This window comes from Cervus elaphus, chromosome 5 (genome assembly GCF_910594005.1).
Source record: "Cervus elaphus chromosome 5, mCerEla1.1, whole genome shotgun sequence".
In the NCBI taxonomy this organism is placed as follows: Eukaryota; Metazoa; Chordata; class Mammalia; order Artiodactyla; family Cervidae; genus Cervus; species Cervus elaphus.
Window position 1 is genome coordinate 17,574,259 of NC_057819.1, and position 20,169 is coordinate 17,594,427.

A 20,169-nucleotide genomic window follows, 5' to 3' on the forward strand; every position below is an offset into this window, starting at 1 on the left:
CTTTCCAGGCCCCCTCACCCAGACAGGTGGGGCAGCAGGGGCCCGCCCATCCTTCCCAACTCACTTTTGTTTCTCTGCCTCATTTCTCTGCAGCAAAGTTTCTGTCAGGAGGGCTTTGCTGGGAATGCCTGGGAGGCGGCTCGCCTCAGTCAGCGTGGGCCCAGCTGGTGACGTCCCCTCTCTCTGCTCTGAAGGAAGAAGAGGGAAAATTGCCCATCGCTGAGAGCGGCGTGACGACCAGAGCCGCTTTCTGCAAACGAGATCGATCAATGGTTCTGGGAGGAGAATCAATTTCCCAAACTCAGCACTGGAGACAGCGCAGCCGTCAGACCTGCTGTCACCATGACTGGCTGAGTTGCAGCCTTGGCGAACACCTGCATAAGAGAGTCAGACTCCCATCGTGTGCCCATCATGGTAAAATACACATAAAATTCACCATTTTAACAATTTTAAAATACACCATTTAGTGATACGTAGTATAGTCAAAATACTGTGCAATCATTATCAGTAATTACAGGACACAGTCATCACCCCAAAATGAAACTTGTCCCCATCAAGCAGACACTCCCCACTCCCTTCCTCGGCTGACAATTGTTCTGCTTTCTGTTGCTATGGATTTGTGTATTTTGGGATATCTCCCATCACTGGAATCATAACATATGTCCTTTTGCGATTTGATTCTTTCACTTAACATGTCTTCGAGGTTCATTCAAGTTGGACCATGTGTCAGTGCTTCATTCCTTTTTTACGGCTGGATAATATTCCATTTTATGGATATATCATATTTTGTTTTTTTTTCATTCGTCCACTGATGGGCATTTAGATTATTTCTATCATTTGGCTACTGTGAACAGTGCTGCTATAAACATTTGTGTACAAGTTTTGCCTGAGCACTTGTTCTCAGTTTTTTTAGGGTATATCCCTAGAAGTGGAATGGTGCGGTCACAGGGTAACTCCAGATTTAACCTACTGAGGACCTGCCACGCTGTTTTCCCTTCCCCATGATTGATGGCACACACTCAGATGTTCAGTCACTACCCCTCACCTGCAGGTCCATCTTTGCGAACGCCCATGGGGGCTCATTTGGAGACCAGTGTGTGCCTTTGGCGCTAAGTTCACAGAGAGGGAGATGCCCAGGGGCCAGCTATCCAGGGTGAGTGGCTCAAGAGTTCCAAAATTTGGTCTCCCAACCATGGGTCCACGTGACTCTAAAGTTAAATTCTGTCCTGGTTATAAAGTTTCTACTGTGAGTCTGGCACAGGAGGGTGAGTGTAGAGCTGGGCGGTTTGTAGAGTGAGTCCCCTGAGAGGCTGACAGAGTGGTCAGCTCATAAGACACACATTAACACATGTGCACACATGATCTGGTAATGTTCCAGATGCTAAGGCCACAGCAGTGAACAGAAAAGCAAGGTTTGACCATCATGATGCAGATAATAAGGGTCCTCAAGAAGAAACACAGCCCGGGGCCAAGGTCAAAAATTTTTGTTCCGATTCCCTACTTGGCTACCTGCTGCTTCTGTGACTCAAGTTTCCCCATCTGTAAAATGGGGCCAGTGACACCTCAGAAGATTGATACCAGGAGACAGTGAGCTGCTCTGTGAAAAGCACACCACATGGAGCAAATGCTCTCAAGAGGCAATTTCCACAACTACTATCAATATTATTCTTAGAGAAGGAAGTTCAAACCTCAGAGGAAGCGGTGACAGCTTTGCTGGGGAACCTCAGAGGCTTCAAAGAGGCATACATATGAGCAGGAGCTGAAGAACTGCCTGGGCTTGTCTGGGTAGTTGGAAGGGTATTCCAGGTGCAGGACCAGAGCTGGCAAAATGCTGTTATTTTAGTCACTGTTAAGCATTCCCCAGAAGACCCTGCTTGGGGCCAGGCTTACAGCAGGTGCTCACCATGCAATGTGGGGGAGAGGGGAGAAGAGAGGATGTTGAGAAATGGGGGAGTGTGAAAGTGGTTGTTTCCTGAAAAGTGACTTTGTGTCATGCTTTGACAGGCCTCAGCCCATTTTGTCTTCACTACGTGCCAAATCTGGCTCGTTACCTGTTTTGTCAATAAAGTTTTACTAGAATAAAGCCATACCCCCAAATTAATATGTGATAATTCACATATTATCTATGGCTGCTTTCACCCAGCATTACGTAGTTGTGACAAACTGCATGACCTGCAACATCAAAGATGACTACTTTCTAGCCCTTTTCAGAAAAAACTTACAGACCTGAGGTAAACCCTATTCATTCATTCCTTAGACAAGAAGCCTTTAACCCGACTCTTCCCCAATTCTCTGCTTAATTTTTTTCCCAAAGACTTTTCACCAACTGACATACTATATATTTTACTAATTTATTTGTTGACAATCAGTTCCTCCCTCTAGAAGGTTACCATGATGAGGGCAGAGATTTTTTTCTGTTTTATTCCTGGCTGGGTCCCTAGTGCCTACCACAGAGCCTGGCATGCAGGTCAATGAACATCCAAGACTGGGATGGTTACCAATGCTTTCACCTGCTATTTGCTCTCCCTATGGTGACTTCGTACCTTACACATTACCTTCCAGAGGTTATCACATGCTGAAATTTTGTTCATCATTCTCTTGCTTTTAAACATTTTATCACAACATATGTACACCTAAAGACTATAATACTTGTCTCATTTGGAGCTGAGACAGTGTTGTGTTCCTACACCCTGTTTCCCTCTCCTCCTGGGCACAGACTACATTTCCCAGCCCCCTTTGCAGCAGAGTGTGGCCACGTGACTGAGCTTTGGCCAATGGGATGTGGCCAAGGCGATGTTGGCCACTCTCAGGACTGGACCCTACAAATCTCAATGTGATCCTCCACATTATTTCTCTGCCTCTTGACCAGACGTCAAACATGCACTGTGACTGTGGATGCTGAGTGTTGACGACCACTGCCTGGGTCCCTGAATGACTGTGGACCATCCCCTGAAAGTTCTCCTCCCTTCAAATACATTAAGCCTCTGAAATTTGGGGTCAGCCTGTTTCAGCAAAAGTGTACCTTAACCCACCCCACTTCTAAAATGATAAAAGTTGAGTTCCCTGCCCCTCTTCCCCTTCACAGGGGTGGCAGAGTTTGGCTGCCAAAGATTCACAGCCCACTTGCTTATTATGGACATTCTGTGAGGGCCTTATCTGTGTACCTTTGGTGCCGACGAGCTCAGGGTGTCTCTTCCACGAAGCGTGGAGCTCTCGCCGCAGGGGCCCACTGGGGTCGAAGCTCGGGGGCTGCAGTCTGTCGTCTGGGCTGCGTGCCACCTCAAACACAGGCACAGGGTCTGCACAGAGAAAGAAGGACAGTGGTAGGGGAAGCTCTGTGGGTCAGGGAGCTTATGTGGGAGGAACCATCTATTGGAGCCATCTGAAATCTCTCTGCTGGCTTATGGGAGCATCGTGGACTTTCTGCTTTACGAGGGAACAGAGCCTCTCTAGGCACCTGCTCTGAAGAACCTGTGCTGTTCCCATGGGTGTGGATGTCCTGCCCCGCTGGGAATAATAACAATAATTGTTATAATAACTGCATTCTGCTGATTCTAGATGCCATCTGTGGTGGCCATGAAATGGCGTCTTGCACACCTCCAACCAGAGGGAGTGTCACTTAGCAAGGACCCCAGCAGGCATGCTCTGAAATTCATCAGTCCAAGTGCTCCCTTCTCAGGGAACTTCCCAGACAAGGCAGCGGGGATCGGGGCAGACCTGCCTGGGGGATATGGAACTGCTCTGAGGACAGGCCCATGACCTTACCCAGGACTTCCTTCCTTAGGCTTTCACTCAGTTCCCCACTTCTCCTCACTCTCTCCCTATTTTCCTTCACCCAAGGTTCCCTAATAGCATCCTTGCACATATAATCCTTGCGGTGCTTTTCAACAGATCTGGGCCAACACACCATCTTTTGTAAACACTTATGGTTGATTAAATGATTTTTTTTTTTCTGGGAACCAAATATAAACCTGGATATAAGATGTCTTCAAATGTCCCAACAGCAAAAAAATTGAGGACTGCAGGTCTTTCCACCCGGAATTCTGTCCCAATTGCTGTCAGCTAGCAAGCACTTCCTCTTCCTTCAGATCTAGAATCCAACCACCTCTTCTTCCAGCAGCTCTCCACTTGGGGCAGGTGGCTGGTGAAGCATCTTCCAGGTTACAAAGTCAGTCCCTGGGAACTGATTCCCATGATGTACCCAGCATCCCCTGGAGGCTGACTTAGATCTAACTTGTTTTTACAGATGAGGAAACTAAGGCTCAGAGAAGCCAGGCGATTTGCTGAAGAGTGGAGGAGAGACTCAAGTCTGGGTCTCTTTCTCTAATGCCACAAAGACTTCCCATCCCAGTGCTCTGGATATTTCAACCCCAGTAGCCACGTGTAGGAAGGGGCTTCCCTGGTGGCTCAGTGGTAAAGAACATGACTGCTAAGGCAGGAGACATGGGTTTGATCCCTGGGTTGAGAAAATCCCCTGGAGAAGGAAGTGGCAACCCACTCCAGTATTCTTGCCTGGAAAATCCCATGGACAGTGGAGCCTGGCACGCTAGAGACCATGGGGTCACAAAAGGGTCGGACACAACTGACTGACTAAACAACATCAACAGCCACATGTAGGCAGGTGTTCATGGGGCCCCAAGAAAGCCAGGGCCTCCTAGCTTCAGGCCAAGGGGGCTGGTCTGTTCCACAATTTTTTCTAACACCCAAGAGCCCTCTCTCTTTCTGGTTCCTCCTCTGGGATCTCCCACTAGCATCTGCTTGGCCACTACTCTCTGCTGGTGTGGACCCTGGAGTCAGACATCCCTGGTCCAAATCGAATCCATACTTGCTTTTCAGGATTGCTGTGTGACCTTGGCAAGTGGTGCTGCCTCTCTGTACCTCACCAGCCTCATGAGCCTGTGATGAAGGTTCATGCAAAGTCCTCAACATGCTGCATGGCCCTTGGTCAGCTCAGAACACATGGACACTCTTGCTATTTTCCCTGCCCTTCTGAGTGCCAACAATACTGACCTTCTTCTCTGAGTCCCTCAAATGCACCTTCCCATCCCAGAGGCTTTGTACAGCCAGGAGGCTTCTGCCAGGAACACCCTGCCCTCCTCTGTCCCTTTCAGCTAGTTGATGCGTACTCGTCTTAGCAATTCAAATGCCAGTTCTTCCAGGAAGCCTTCCCTGACCAGTTAGCTGGTTTTCCGGTATGCGCTCTCCCAGCTGTCTGCACCTTTCTTTCAAAGCAGTGGCTGTACTTCCAATTTTCAATGATTTACAAGTGCACCTAGAGAATACCCGCTGGACTGCAAACTCCACACGAGGCAGGGCTGGGACCGCATCTCCCTTTGCTCCACTGGACCCCTTGTGGGTAAATGACGCCTGACCCACAGTCCAACCTAATAAATATCTGCTGATGGAAGAAGCAGGGTAGAGCCTATACTTGGGGGCCTTCAGGTCGGGCTGGAACAAGGCCCCCGCTGCATTTTCCCCCTCTCCTCCCGCCTGTCTGCTGAGGCGGTGGGAGGCTCGGACAATGGGCGTTTGTGTCGAGGTAAGCAGGTGCACGGAACGCCGCTGCCGGCTTTCCTCCGTCAGCACTCCCCCCACGCCCCGTCATTAGGCAGGGCCTGCTCAGCGGGGTGTGCCATTATGTCTCCCCGGGCTGATGTAATTATACATTGACATAATTAACCCAGCAAGCGCATTAGGCAGGCCAGCTAAAAATTCATCTATAATTATTTGTTGTGTGCATGCTAATGAGTCCATCTGCACTGCCTTTGTACAACACGGACAAATTAATTTACAAGTCTGGATTTTTTAATAAGTTCAAGGAAACGCTTCCTATTGTGTCCTGGTTTTTGAGAAAAGAAGAAACAGGCGACAAGCGCTTGCCAGGGTCAGGGAGGTTAGATAAACACGGAGGCCGCAGCTCGGGAGCGGGCATGGAGGGCTCGCTCTGGTTCCAGGAGGTGGAACAGATCCAGCTCATGGCTCAGGGGCTGGCTGGCCAGGAGCCTGTCCAAGCCAAAAGACGCCGCTCGGGTGAGAAGGGATGTCATTTACCTCATTCCCAGGGATCAGAAATGGAGGTCTGTTCTGCTCGGAGGCCCTGTGGTCATTCTTTGTTGCCCGATACTCTCTGTTCAGGGGAAGCTGACCTCAGGTGACCCCTGGAGAGGCTAGAGGAGTGTGGGGGGGCAGTGACACTCTGCGGGGTCAGCGGGTTCCCGGGTCTGTCTCTTTGCCTTTATTTGCCCATACAGGGTAGAAAAAAAAAGTGTAAGTGAAAGTTAATCGCTCAGTTGTGTCTGACTCTTTGTGACCCCATGGACTGTAGCCAGCCAGGTTCCTCTGTCCATGGGATTCTCCGGGCAAGAATACAGGGTAGAACATAGTGATGACACTCTCAGAACCTGAAGTCCAGCGCTGGTCGTGAGCCTCAGTTTTCCCACTAAAAAGTGGGAAAATGAAACAGTTTCTGCTTCTTAGAAGTTACTATTGGGAAAACTGAAAATGATTATTCAGAGAGGCAGCGTGATTTATGGACTGCTGGTGTCAGCTCCAGCTCCAAACTGGCCATGTGACCTTTGGACTGCTGGGTAACCTCTCGAAGCCTCTATGTTCTGATCTGTACGATGGGACTGCAAGGACTGGATGAGAGGATGAGATTTGCACAGTGCCGGGTGGAGAGGAGGGCCGGACGCAGAGCCGGCTGCTCTTCTTACCCTGAGAGGGCAGCACACCTGACCCCACAGTGTTCTAGCAGCGGCGGTCTGTGGCAAAACGCCACGGAGACTCAGACACGGTGAGGCCTCATAAACTCGTCAGTGTCTGGGACACTCAGGGTCCAACAGTCCTGCTTTGAACTCCACTCAGGGACTGAATGGCTCCAGCTTAGAAGGTCACCCAAGGAGGGACGATCTGTCCATTGTCCAACGTCCCCCCCCCGCCGACCCCAGAGCAGAGTGGGGAAAAGTAGAGTCCCGTGACTTCCCTGAAGTCTGAAAGTGAGGGTGTGCTAGGGCCAAGAGGGGCCTTTGGGCCTCTTCTCTCCACACTGTGCTTCCTCCTGGATCCCCGATTGGAGAAAGAAAGTGAGGGGAGGTTCAGATGATGGCCAAAGTCAGGCAGTGGCTGAATCGTAACAGCCAGACCACTTTACATGGATTAGAATTCATTCCATCTTCACCACAACACTGTCAGGTGGGGCTCTTGTGTTCCTAGCCCACAGATGGGGAAACAGAGGCATGGCGGGGGGCCGGGGGGGGTGGGCGTGTGGGAATCACTTCCCCAAGGTGAGGCCCGATAAAGGTAGCTGCTGCTACTTCCATTTTTTAAGACAAGGAAATGAAGGCCCGGAGAGGAGATTCTATGTGCTCAAGAACATTAGCTCAGAAGTGGCAGGGGTGGAGTCTGAACCAGAGAGCCTGGTGACTCGGCAGTGGACCAAGCTGCCCCAAGGTACGGCCTGGCGGATCATCAGGCCAGAAGCACGACAGTGAGGGCTCTGTTCCTGGCCTTGCCGCCGGCTGGCTGGGTGACCTAGGACAAAGCATCCGAGTTCTCTGACCTCCACCTTCAAGTTTGTCTGATAAGCTGACCCCAGGCACACGCTCAGTCAGCACCGGATGTCACCAGATAGGCAAGGTCCTGCCAAGTGAGTGTTTTTGGCCCTGGGCCTATTCCTTGGAGCTGGAATGCTAAGGGAGGGTGATTAATAAACGGCTTCCCAGCTGAACTTGACACTCGCGGTTTGGATGTTGTGAATCCTCCAAATTCCCACAGCCTCTCATAGATAAAAGAGGGAGGGGGGCAGGCTGGGAGGCTGGCGGTCAAATCCTGGCTGTGACAGCCTCAGGGAAAGTCACATAGGTCCGCTGAGCCTCAGTTTCGCCGTCAATATAACGGGAATAACAACGGGATCTACTGCAGAGGGCTGTGCAGGGATGCATGAGCGTGCCGAGCTTCTGGGACAGTGCCTGACCCCTAACAGACTCTAAGTGAGTGTTGCCCTAATTCTTATGCCTTGTGGCAGTGTGGGATCAGAGCCAAGCATCAGCCTGTTCTGATGCAGAAGGCATCTGCAAGCCAGGAAAAGAGCTCTCACCAGAAACCAGCCCTGCTGGCACCTTGATCTTAAGACCTGCAGCCTCTAGAACTGTAATAAAAACCTTGTTTAAGTCACCTGGTTTGTGGTGTTTTCTTACAGCAGCCTGAGCAGACTAGTGTATCCTGCTTTGGGGCTCTCGTTAGCTTGGCTATAGACTGTTTTGAGATCTGCACTGCAGTGTGAGATTCCTCCCACCAACCCTCCTTCCTCTCCCCTCCCTTCCCAGGCGTCAGACCAGCATCGCCATGTGAAGACTCTCCTGGCCTTCTCCTCTCCCTCTCCTTCATCCTTCCCAGGCATCTTCCCCAAAAAACCTCTTGCACATCTAATGCCATCTTGGCATCTGTATGCTTCCAGAGGACCCAAACCAACAAGTGATTACTCTTTCACCTCTCAGAGACCTCAGTTGCCTGGTCTGTAAAATGGGGATAGTCACAGTGCCTCCCCCGTGAGGCTGCAGCTAGAGTCCAGAGTCTGTGGGTGTGGTCCCCATCTGAGGTACTGGTTTATGCCACAGTGGTGAGTCTGAAGTGGGCACAGCTCACTTCGGGGGGACCTATGAGGCCATGCACCTGCTTCACTCAGCAAATTGAGCGTCTCTCTGAGGGGGGCACAGTAATGGCCTTGTCTCTGTGTAGCTTAAATTCCAGTCAGATAATATGGATGGGGATGGAATATATCTTCAGAGCGTTGGGAAGTGACAAGTTCTAATTTGCCTTCTTGAAAGGCTCATCCAAGTTGCTGTGTGAAAAATGGGCTGTAGAGGGAGCCAGACAGGAGACTACTGCAATAGTCCAGGCAGCGAGATACTGGGATCAGGACGGTGGCAGGAGAGGAAGGGTGAAGTGCTCAGACCAAAGAGGAGACAGGAAGAACTGATGCGGTGTGGTGTTCTAGGCTGAATAGCATTCCCAATTCATGTCCATTCAGAACTTGCAAATGTGACTTTATTTAGAAACCAGGCCTGGGACTTCTCTGGTGGGTCCAGGGGCTGAGACTTTGTGCTCCTAGAGTGTGTGTGTGGCGGGTACCCAGGTTAGATCTCTGATCAGGGAACTAGGTCCTACACGCTGCAATTAAAAGTTCACATGCAGCAAGGAAGATTGAAGATCCCATGTGCTTCAGCTGAGATCTGGTGCAGCCAAATTAAAAAAAAAAAAAAAAAAGAAAGAAACAGGGTCTTTGCAGATGAAATCAAGTTAAGATGAGGTCAACTGGATTAGGGCCGACTAATCCAATGACCGGTGTCTTTACAATAAGAGAGGACACAGAGGTGACACATGGGGAAAGCCCTGTGAAGACAGAGGCGGAGACTGAAACGACGTGTCTACGGGTCAAGGGGCACCCAGGCTGGCTGACCACCACAGGAGTCAGGAGAGAGGACTGGAGCCTATTCTCCCGGCGTGCCTTCAGAAGGAACCAACCCTGCCAACATCTTGATTTGGGGCTTCTGGGCTCCAAAACTGAGAGAATAAATTTCCATCGCTTTAAACCATCCAGTTTATGGGTAGTCCCAGAAAATGAAGGCACTGTGTGTGCCCCAGAGGCCTGTAGTCCAAAATCAAGGGGTTGGCAGAGCCGCGCTTTCCTGATCTGCTCCACGCTGTCTCTTAGCTTCTGGTGCTGCTGGCAATCCGGGGCGTTTCTCGGTCTGTAGTAGCGTCACTTCCGTCTCTGCCTGTCATCACACGGCCCTCCTCTCTGTGTCTCTCTCCTCGTTCTACAAGGACACCAGTGTAACTGGTGTCCTTATAGGAAGAGAGGAGCCTGGCGGGCTACAGTCCATAGGGTTGCAAAGCGTCAGACAACGACTGAAGCGACTGAGCACACATGTGTGCCCACTGGATTAGGGTCTCACCCTAAGGACCGTCCCTTATCCTGATCACATCTGCAAGGTCTCTAGTCTCAGATAAGGTCACACTCACAGGCACCAGGGGTTAGGGCTTCAGTGTACCTTTTAGGGGCACACAATTCAGTCCATAACACATGGTAACTGGCTGCTGGATACCAACTGCAAGAGAGCAGGACTAAGGCATTGCCAGACTCCAAGTTTCCTCGGAAGGAAGTCCTTACTCAAGTCTAACCTACTCCCCTCCTGGTGCACCCATTTCACCAGCCATCCAGGAAGACAAGCCACTTCATAAGAGGACGTAAGAGTGCTGACCTCTGATTCTCCTGCATATGTGTCCTCTCCCATTGCTGAAAAACTGGGCTGTGGGTTGAGTGTGGTCCCTGCTCTGGAAACTGCACAGCAACGGTGATCACCTCTCTCCCCAGGCACACTCCACCCTTGGTTTCCTCTCCACAGAATTCCTACACTTTACAGGGTGTGGGTAAACTCATTTCTTCCCAACACGCCTATCTGGGAAGATATCCACGGATGCCTGAGCTACATGGCTGGGGATTGAGTTAGGGAAGGAAAAAAAAAATTCCTAGCATTCAGATGACTAGAAGATTCTGCCAAGTTATGCACAGGTGAAATGCTCAGTTGGGGGAACCGGCACATCCAAGGGCTTCCTGCTTAGTTGGTCCAACTGGTATGAGCTGATGCATCAGCCGTAAGTCACTGGCTGCTCTTACAAAGTGAAAGAGAGAGAAATGACAGCAAACCTTAAAAATGTTGGGAAGAGGTTTCTCAGAGAATCTGATAGTCACAGGGGCCTGGGGGCATTCAGTTTTCACTCCTCACCACCTCCTTTCTTCTTGGGCCTTTCACACAGAAGGTGTGAATGTAGGTGCCCAATAAATGTGACTTGTTTTAAGCATCTAAATTGAGGTCATTTGTTACAGCAGCAGGAGGAAACTAATACAGTCCCTAATTCAGCCATTTATTCATCAGTTTGTTTTTACTGAGCACCTACTATGTATCAGATACCATTTCTTCAGTTGCCAGATTATTTCCTGAGTATCTACTTAGTGCCAGGGAAGTTTCTGAGCCCTAAAGACAGCAGTAAGAGGAAATTCCTGCCTTCCTGGGGCTGACAGTCTAGAGAGGAGAGATAGACAAAGAACAGGTAAATCAGGTAAATCAAAGGCTCTAAGCGGGGTGAGAAGGAAAACAAAGCAGGGGCAGGGGAGAGCTTGGCCTGAGATGTGCGCCCCCCACCCCCACCCGCACCTCCACCCAGCCCCAGGAGGAAGGATGTTAATTGAGGTAGCAGGTCAGGGAAGGCTTTGTGAAGGTGGTGACATCTGAGCAGAGCCCTGAGGGGAATGAGGAAGCCAGCAGGAGGCTGAGAGAGAAACACCAGGAGAAACAGCCCCCATCAGACCAAGAAAGGGTGGCAGACCGTCCTGACCAATCCCCCTGAGTTACTGTCCCACTAACACAACTTAGCCTCATCCTCACGGCAATGGACCCATTTTACAGATGAAGATGTGGGGCTCGGAGAGGCTGGTGATGCCTGGGCAATTCTCGGTACCAGCTTCGCTTCTCCACCCTGTTCTGGGTGTTCTAGGCTGTTCTGGGTGCTGGTGGGTGGTGACTGGGTTCAGGGGAGGCTAGTTTCTGGCCTTTGTCCCCGCAACTCTAGCAACCATTCATTCTGGAGCAGATGGGGCACCCAAATCCAGGAAGCTGGGGTAAAGAATAGATGAGATGATCACCCAGCATCTTGAGCCAAAAGCTCCAGGGAACTGACATTTCTTCACCCCCCTCAATGTGCCCTGATAAATGCCAGGTACTTTGCATGTATTTATACCTCATTTAATTATCAAAACAACCACAGGAGACATCGCTATCATCCCCACTTCCAAGATGAGAAAACTGCAGCCCAGCAGAGGGAAGCCACTTGTTGAAAAAGGTGGAGCTGGATTGAACCCCGTGTGGCCCAAGAGCCAGATGCTGGTGTCCTCACGTCACGACTTCAGCTGCATCCACCTGCCCCCCTGAAGATTACCAATTTGACACTTGTCCTTATGTGATTCAATGTTTTTAACTTAAATGTATTTTAAAGGAATATGTACCTCACTATTGTAAATAGATAATTGAATTCTGTATTATAAACAAGCGCTTTCACACATAAAAATAAATACAAAGGAAAAACCAAGGATGCTGTTAATTCTAGTTACACCCCCATTGCCTGCTCAAGGCCTGGAGCTTGAAGCTGGCTCTTCCATGGTTAAAAGGAAAGAGTCACAGGTTCTGTAGGCATTTAAGGTGCTTTTGCCCCTGACTGTGACTTTATCTAGAAGGAAGTAGAAAGGTGACACCTGGTACGCAATGTGTTCACAGTTTATGTTGTGCCAGGCACACCATGACTGCTCCCCACGTCGGGTGACTCTGCTTGGGGAAGCGCTGGGTCCTGCTGACCCCTGGTCTCCAAAGGGACCTGTGCCCCCTCCACCCAGAGATCTGCACATCTCATATCTTTGTGTCAGGAGAAGTGACAGAACATCCCCATAGCACCTCATCTGGAGGCTGGGTTCCCAGATTGCTGCCGGGCTCAGCACTTCACTGGAAACCTTTCAGCGGAGACACGAGGCTGCCCAGAGCCGTGAGCGGGACTTTATTTCCCCCACTTCACTCCTGCAACATATCATGTCGATATATAGACAAGGGCAGTGGCAGCAAGAATCAAACGGCTCTGGATTCCACCTGAATTAAAAAAGCCCCAAACAGGGGACCCCAAATCAGAAGGGTCTGACTACAAATCCTTTGGATTAATTGAGCACGCTGGCAGACATGGAAGATCAAATATGAACCATCCGAGGTGGCAGGTCCTGACGGGCAGGCGGGGAGGGGGAGCATCGTTGAGAAGCGGCGTGCCTTTGTCTTACAGCCATCAGCTTGCTCTTTATGCATAAACTGCTTAATAAAATGACTAATTCATTTTGGTTACGTTGGATCTAAACCCCTAGAGAATACTGCCAGTAGATTTATAATGTTTTAATCCCACACCAGGCTTTCCAAAGCCACTGTAGGAGGAGATGAACAGAATACCCTCTATTCCATCTTCTACCACTAGCTGATGCTGTTGGTGTTTTTTTTTTTTTTAAAGTGTCTACGGGGTTGTGGGGGGAGAATGGTGAATCTAGGAAAAGCGGTCTCATTCCTCCCACTGTGTCCATCTGAAGGAAAGTGGCACTGAGAGCTTTTTTAGGAAACGGGAGCCGCAAAGGCTGTCCGAGAGGCTGTTTAGAAACACATATATGCAGAAGTATGCATGTGCCCCTCCAAAGTCTCTCTGAGACAGAAGCCTTCTCCCATCTGGGCCCCGGCTCCGGGTGCCTGTGTGGGCGGGGGGCTCAGGCTACCAACGGCGGCAGTGAGCCTCCCTTTGATCCTTTAATCCTAATTTTTGACAGCAGATGGGTTGCCCAGCCCTTGTATGCAAATGGAGGCCGGGTGTCCCGCCACCCTTTTCTCCCTCCACCGACAGTGCCGGCTGCTTCGAGGTCTCCTGGCCTGAGCATGGACAGAGGGGCTGCAGTGGGTCTTCCTTCTTGGCAGGTGATGTGATAGTAACACCATGGACAACAGCAATAGCAGCCACTGGTCTCCTGAGCATTTACTCTGTGCTAGACACCCAGCTTAGGAATTCACACGCTTTCCCTCGCTAAATCCTCCCATAGGAGGTCAGTGTGCATTTCCAGAGGAGAAAACAGAGGCACAGAGAGGTAGAGATACTCACTCAAAGGCTACCCAGCCAGGAAGGAGCAGAGCTGGGACTCAAACTCATGTCCATTGTAATAAAAATAAAGTTTCCATAGGCTGAGCTGCACAGAAAGCTCCAGGCAGGCAGGGACAGTGTTTTGTTTCGCATTTTGGCCCTGGTGCTGGGGAGAGTACCTGGCAAAGAGCGTGAGCTCCGTCTTTGCAGAATGAATCGCACAGGGCTACTCCTCTGTGCCAGGCACCGTGTTAAGTGCCCTCCATCCCCACTGAATCCACCCAGTGGGCCTACCATGAGGTGAGAGCATCTGTATTTCACGGGTGGGGAAACTGAGGACCGGAGGAGTCAGGTGTGATTCGGGACACAAGATGGCAGGATGGGGAGTGGCCCCACTTACTGAGAGGGTGCTGCGGCCTGGAGTCCTGAGAGTGCCCCTCCTGGCATGGCTCTGCCCCTTAAAATTAAGAGCTCTGTGACTCAGTTTCCCCCCAATGAAAGTATAATACCAGCCTTTGGAGCCCTGGGCTGGGAAGATCAGGCATACTTGTTAGTGAGGGTTAACGATCTTCCTCCAGCTAATGCATCTGCACTTCTGCAAGGGGCCCACCCTGTCAGCCCAGAACTTCTCAATCTACAGGCAGCAGAGACCATTAGCTGCTTTTCACTCTCTTTGGATGTCAAATCTCTCATGGTTTTGTCCCAACTCCTTCAATTTTGGGGGGGTGGGGTGGCGCTGAGCAGTGCAGCATGTGGGATCTCAGTTCCCCAACCAGGGATGGAACTCCTGCCTCCCTGTATTGGGAGCATGGAGTCTTAACTACTGGACTGCCAGGAAATCCCTTAACCCCTTCAATTTTAAAATTAATCCTGCATTCATGTTTGGAGTCGGGGATCAAGGTTCAGTGTTCACTATCTGTCTGCTGTGTGACCTTGGACAAGTGGCTTGACCTCTCTGAGTCTGCACTGCTTCAGTTGCAGAGTAGGGCAGGACGGCAGTACCGACCTCTATGGGGGCAGTCGGGATAAGAGAGCTCCTTTCTGTAAGGGGCTGAGCACACTGCCTGACACAGAAGAAGCACCCAAGAAACCAACCCGCCAGGAAGGTAGCTCATCATTTAAAACCAAATCCAAAGGCTGCTCTCCCTGCAGCACCCCTCCTGGCCTTCCCACCTTGGAGTCCTTTTCCTGCTGGATTCGGCTGTCTGTCTTGGGGTCACGTGGTCCCTGCTGGACTCTGAGGGCAGGGTAGGACTTGGGTTTGAGTTCCCACAGGGCTCAGCACATAGTAGATGCTCAGGAGAATGAGCTGATGAAAAGCCACAGCTGAAACTCCTGTCATCTCTTCTGAAAGGGCACAGCCATTCATTGAGTACCCACTGGGTGCCAGCATCATGCTGGATGCTGTCCTCTAATTATCTTTCAATCCTTAGCTGTCAGGAGTAGTGAGACTAAGACAGGAGGGGCGGGGGGCACTCCTGGCAGAAGAAATGGCAGAGGCAAAGGTGTGGCAGAAAACGGGGGTCGGGGAGCAATGCCTTCTGAAGTTAAGTACCATCTTTGGGAAAATCTGTCATCATTAAAAACTTTGAATTTTTTATGGGTTAAATAATCTTTTATGGTATCCGCCTGTGCTCCCTTGACCCCTAGAGGACCAGTTGGGCAGATGTATGTTCAGGGAGGAAGGGAAGGAGGTGAGGGCGGCCAGAGACAATGACTGATCTCTTGTTACATTAAAACCTATTTTGCCTTTATCTGCAAAGGCGGCTTATCCACTAGATGGCAGTAGAGCTAGTCATTTGGGATAAACACAACTTAAATTCTTAACCTCCCTCACTGCTTTCATCAACATGTATTTCAGACACTTCAAAGATTCAAATTTCTAAAAATTCAGATCACAAAAGTACTTTAAAAAACTATATAACCTTCAGGCAAGAAGGGGTTTTTTTTTTTTTAAGTATGACAATAAATCAAGAAGCCATAAAGCAAAGGTCTGGTAAGATTTCCCACTTTCTGCAAATATTTTTTGAACGCCTACCATGTACCATATACAAGAGATGTTGTGAACAAAGTTAAGAAACAAAAGGCAAACTAGGGGAGAAGCTATGAAACACGTTCACCAGGACAAAGGTTAATATCCCTAATACACAAAGAGTGTCCAGAAATCAATAAGAAAATGATTTCTCTGTTAGAAAAATGGGCTAAGTATATGCAAACCAGTGATTCATAAAAGAATAAATATGAGTGGTTCATAACATATGAAAAGATATTTAGTGTAACTAAGAAATGAAGGAGTACAAAATAAATCAACAAGAAGAAAAGAGAATTCTTAAGTCTTTCTGACTATTCCTGGGTTTGTGGTCAATATGTGGATACATTTTCCTTCCCAAGTTTTCTTCCTCACCCTCAGAGCTACAGCACAGTACCAATATGCCATGCATTCCCAAGAACCCCAAATGCCCAGTGTTGGGAATGAGGTTCAATAAATTATAATACAGCCATGCAAGAGACTATTGCACAAGATGAACCAAAGTTACTCAGAATTTGTAATCACACAGGGAAATACAGATGCTTGTAGTGAGTGAAAGGAATCCGAACTGAAAATTGTACATGCAGAATGAATGACCGTTTTGAAAAAGCACATGGGGAAAAGATCAGATAGAAAAACAACAAAACATTACCATTGCTTTTCTAGTATGCAGTTTCCCCTGCCTTCCTTCTATTTTGTGTATTTTTGAAATTTGACAGTAGGCATATGCAACTTTTATAACTGCAGAGAAAAATTTAAAGATCTTAAACACTGGAAAGTGTTTTCCTACTGCACATTCAGTAACTCTGTTCCCTAAATCTCTCCCCCACATCCTTGACAACTGACAGAGCTGAATGAAATCCACAGCCAATGCACGTGACTCATGTCACTTAGACCCTGATGTCAGCTTTGCAATGCGCTGCTGATTATCGAACGCTGCCAAATGCTCTCATGCATAGGTATAGGATCCTCACGGCAATGGATTAGCAGGTTCTATTATCCCTCTGCCAAACACACAGAAACCAGAGCACAGAGAAGTTCAGGTCCCTGCCCAAGGTCACACAGCTCAAAAACACCAAGCTGAGAGTCCAACTCCACCGTGTCCGATGCTACAAGCCCCATCACCTAAGCTGTCCAGCCTTGCCTCTTGAAAGAAGAAGCAGAGAGATAAACGCCTGCCAGGAGTTGCCATTTCCTGCATCAGTCTGAAAAAAACCAAAGTAAAGCCAGAGGGAAAAAAAAAATTGGGAGGCGCACTCACCTCTCTTATCTCCTCAGCAGTGTTCCTCTGCCTGCCCTCTTACTCCCTCTTTCCTTGTTTTCATTTAAATTTTTTCCCTTTTTTTCACTGTTAACTAATCACTCAGTAAGTTAGCTCTCTCTGAAGCTTGGGTCGGTACCTAGTGACTACGAGCACGATAAAGAAAGCAGCCGTCACCGGTACAGAAGTCAGAAAGGTTTAAATCAAATCATCCTCCACAACAATGACATTAATTATGCTTTTAACACGTTTTACTGCTTTTTTTTCTCACTTCGCGCCACATCTGTGTGAACAATATCCAAAAGATTTACGGTTTTCTTTCGTAATTACAGACATACAGGCTGCACACTTATCAAAATAGTTGCTGAGCAATCACGCTGTATCGCATTCTCTGCCAAAGATTTGTGTTGGCAGCAGTCACTCAAAACAAAAATGTTGAATCAGGACTTGTGTGGCGTGGTGGGGGGGGGGGAGGGGGAGGGGGAGGAGGAAGTATTTCGACAAATAATTTGCCTGTCAAGAAATATAAAAACAGGAGAGTGTGCATCCTGGCAGATTTTCCAGGAGTGTTATTTTTATGGAGGGGGTTGGGGCGGTGTGTGTGTGTGTGGCGGGGACAGTGAGCAGCGAAGCTCTGAGCACCAACAACACATCTGACATTTGGTTCTTGTGTCTGAGGATAAAATTTAATGAGAACAAAAATATGTCTTCCTAATTCCCCTAAGAAATCATTAAAACATTTTGTTATTCTTAAATGTCTTGAAAATGAATTAGAGCCCTGAAGGGGCTGTTCCTACGGTATGTCTCCATCAGTTAAGGCTCCTTCTCTCTAACTCGGTGACAGCTGGGGATGTACCTCCCCCCGCACCGCCCCTCCATTTCTGGGGAGTAGAGTTGGGAAGGCAGACACGTGGAGTCAGCACCAGGCTTGGAACGACTCTTTGGGGAGAGGGGCAAGAGGGCACCAGAACCTTCCAGGAAGTTCCAGGCCAATCTTGGGAGCTCCCATGGTCCCTGACTGGCAGTGCGGTTCTGGACTCGTGTGTTAGCAGACATACTTCCAGAAAGATGAGGGCCCCATTGTGAACCCTAGAAATGATGTTCTTTTTCCAAGGGGGAGGATGTAAGCCCCTCCTTACCCCAAATGCTCCCCTGGATTTGAGACAACAGGTTATTTGCATGATGGTCTGTTTACCTCTGCCATCAGAAAGCAAGTTCCCTGAGGGCTGGGCCCGTGTCTGCATCGGGAGACTCACGGCCATGCTTCCAGTGTCATGCTCCCTGTGCACACAGCAGGCACTCAATAAATGCCATCTGAGTAGGCAAACACGTGACAAGCAGAAAGCACTAGTTGAAAAAAGTACCTTTTCATTTAAATAGCTCTTCTCCCTTTTTCTGTGTCTGCATCTTTTTTCTAATTCAATCAAGAAACAATTACTAGGTGGTTACTGTGTATTGGATTCAGAGTACACAAATTTAGTATAATTCAGTCCCAGGCTTGGAGAATTTCACTTGTCTGAGGGACAGACAGGTGATGACAACAGTTAACACTTAGCAAGTGCCACCACGTGCGTGCACATTGAAGCCTCCCAATGACTGTCTGAGGCAGGCTCTGATAAATTACTCCCAATTTATAGAAGAGAAGTCTGAAGCTCAGAGGTGAGTCAATTCGTCTACAGCAAACCAGTGAGTAAGTGGTATAGGCAGGACTTGAACTGGGGGTCTGAGCCCGGAAACACGAGGCCATCTCAATGCTGCCCCCTGGTGCTATGGGAGAGGTACTACGAGGCACACTGGAGTAGTTGGGCGTGTAGGTTTGTGGGAGGTGATCTTTGGAGTGTGGATTTGTGGGAGTATCTTTGGAGTCCATACCGGTCATCCTCCAACATCATTCACCACCGAGACTGTACAACTCAAAGAAAAGAGTGGGAAATAAGAGGATGTCATTTTTCCAAAATTTTTTCCTAGACAGTTCTGATAAGGGTAGAGACATCATAAGCAAAAAGGCTGCAAGGAATGGGACAGCCTCTTGGACTCTCCGCCATGTGCCTGGTGTGGTTCTCAGTAAGGGTGACAAGGGGCTGCAGACACAGCTGCCCTGGCCTCAAGCCACGGGGGTCAGGTCCCTGTGGGGGGAGGCACAGGGCCTGGAGGGCTGTGCTGTCTGGTTTCGGCCATGCTCGCCACCCAAGCATCCCGACTGAGGAAACCCACGCGGTCATGCTGCCTTCCTGCGGGTGCAGAAGCAGGGCAGAGCACGGCACCGGAGAAGAGTGAGTCTACAGGTGCCACTGCAGTGGGCTGAATGGTGACTCCAAAATACACGTCTAGATCCTAATGCCTGGAACCTGTAAATGGGACCTTTTTTGGAAAAAGGGTCTTTTGCAAATGTAATTAAGTTAAGGATCTCAAGGTGCGACCATCCTGGATTCTCTGTGTGTGTGTCTCTGTGTGTGTGTGTTTAGTCACTTAGTCATGTCCAACTCTTTGCAACCCTATGGACTGTAGCCCACCAGGCTCCTCTGTCCATGGAATTTTCCAGGCAAGAGTACTGGAGTGGGCTGCCTTTTCCCCCTAAATCTAATGACCAGTCTTAGAACAGAGAGGGGGATTTGGGATAGAGACACACAGGGAAGAAGCTGTGTGAACATAAAGGCCCAGACTGGAGTGATGCGGCCACAAGCCAAGGGACCAGAAGCTCGAAAAGGCCAGGAAGGATCGTCCCCTAGAGCTTTTGAGGGGAGCATAGCCATACCCACACACCTTGTTTTCAGATTTCTGACCTCCGGAAGTGAGAATAAGAATCTGTTGTTTTAAGCCTCCCGGTTTGTGGCAGTTTGTTCCAGGAACCATGGGAAACTAGCATAGCCTCTTACGAGTATCCAAGTTGTGACATGGAACAGATGTTCTGGAAATAGTTTTTGAAAGTGCCCAGAGCTGAGTCATCCCATCTCTCCCTGACTGTGAGGCATCTATGCCAGGGTGACAGAGACTGGTCGGGCCTGTTCCCTCGGGGCCCGTAATGTGCAAAGGGTGGAGCACGCCAACTTCTATACCTGGCCGGTGCTTCTCTGTGATATGCTCCTAGATCTCCCGGGGAGTTTGTCAAAATGCAGAGGCTTCAGTGGCCCGAGGTTCTGTATTGGAAACCAGCTCCAGGCAAAGCCAA

General features: G+C 49.3%; 1 protein-coding gene across 3 annotated transcripts in view; it reads right to left on the reverse strand.

Moving 5' to 3' along the window:
• CUX2 (cut like homeobox 2) overlaps positions 1 to 20,169 on the reverse strand; it is a 268,877-nt gene that overhangs the window by 35,991 nt on the left and 212,717 nt on the right. For all 3 annotated transcript variants that reach the window (XM_043901848.1, XM_043901847.1, XM_043901849.1), the window contains 2 exons: positions 3,165 to 3,299; positions 65 to 188 (listed from right to left, as the gene is read on the reverse strand). In XM_043901848.1, the coding sequence (XP_043757783.1) occupies positions 65 to 188; positions 3,165 to 3,299 (259 nt within the window). The remainder of the gene's footprint in view (positions 1 to 64; positions 189 to 3,164; positions 3,300 to 20,169) is intronic.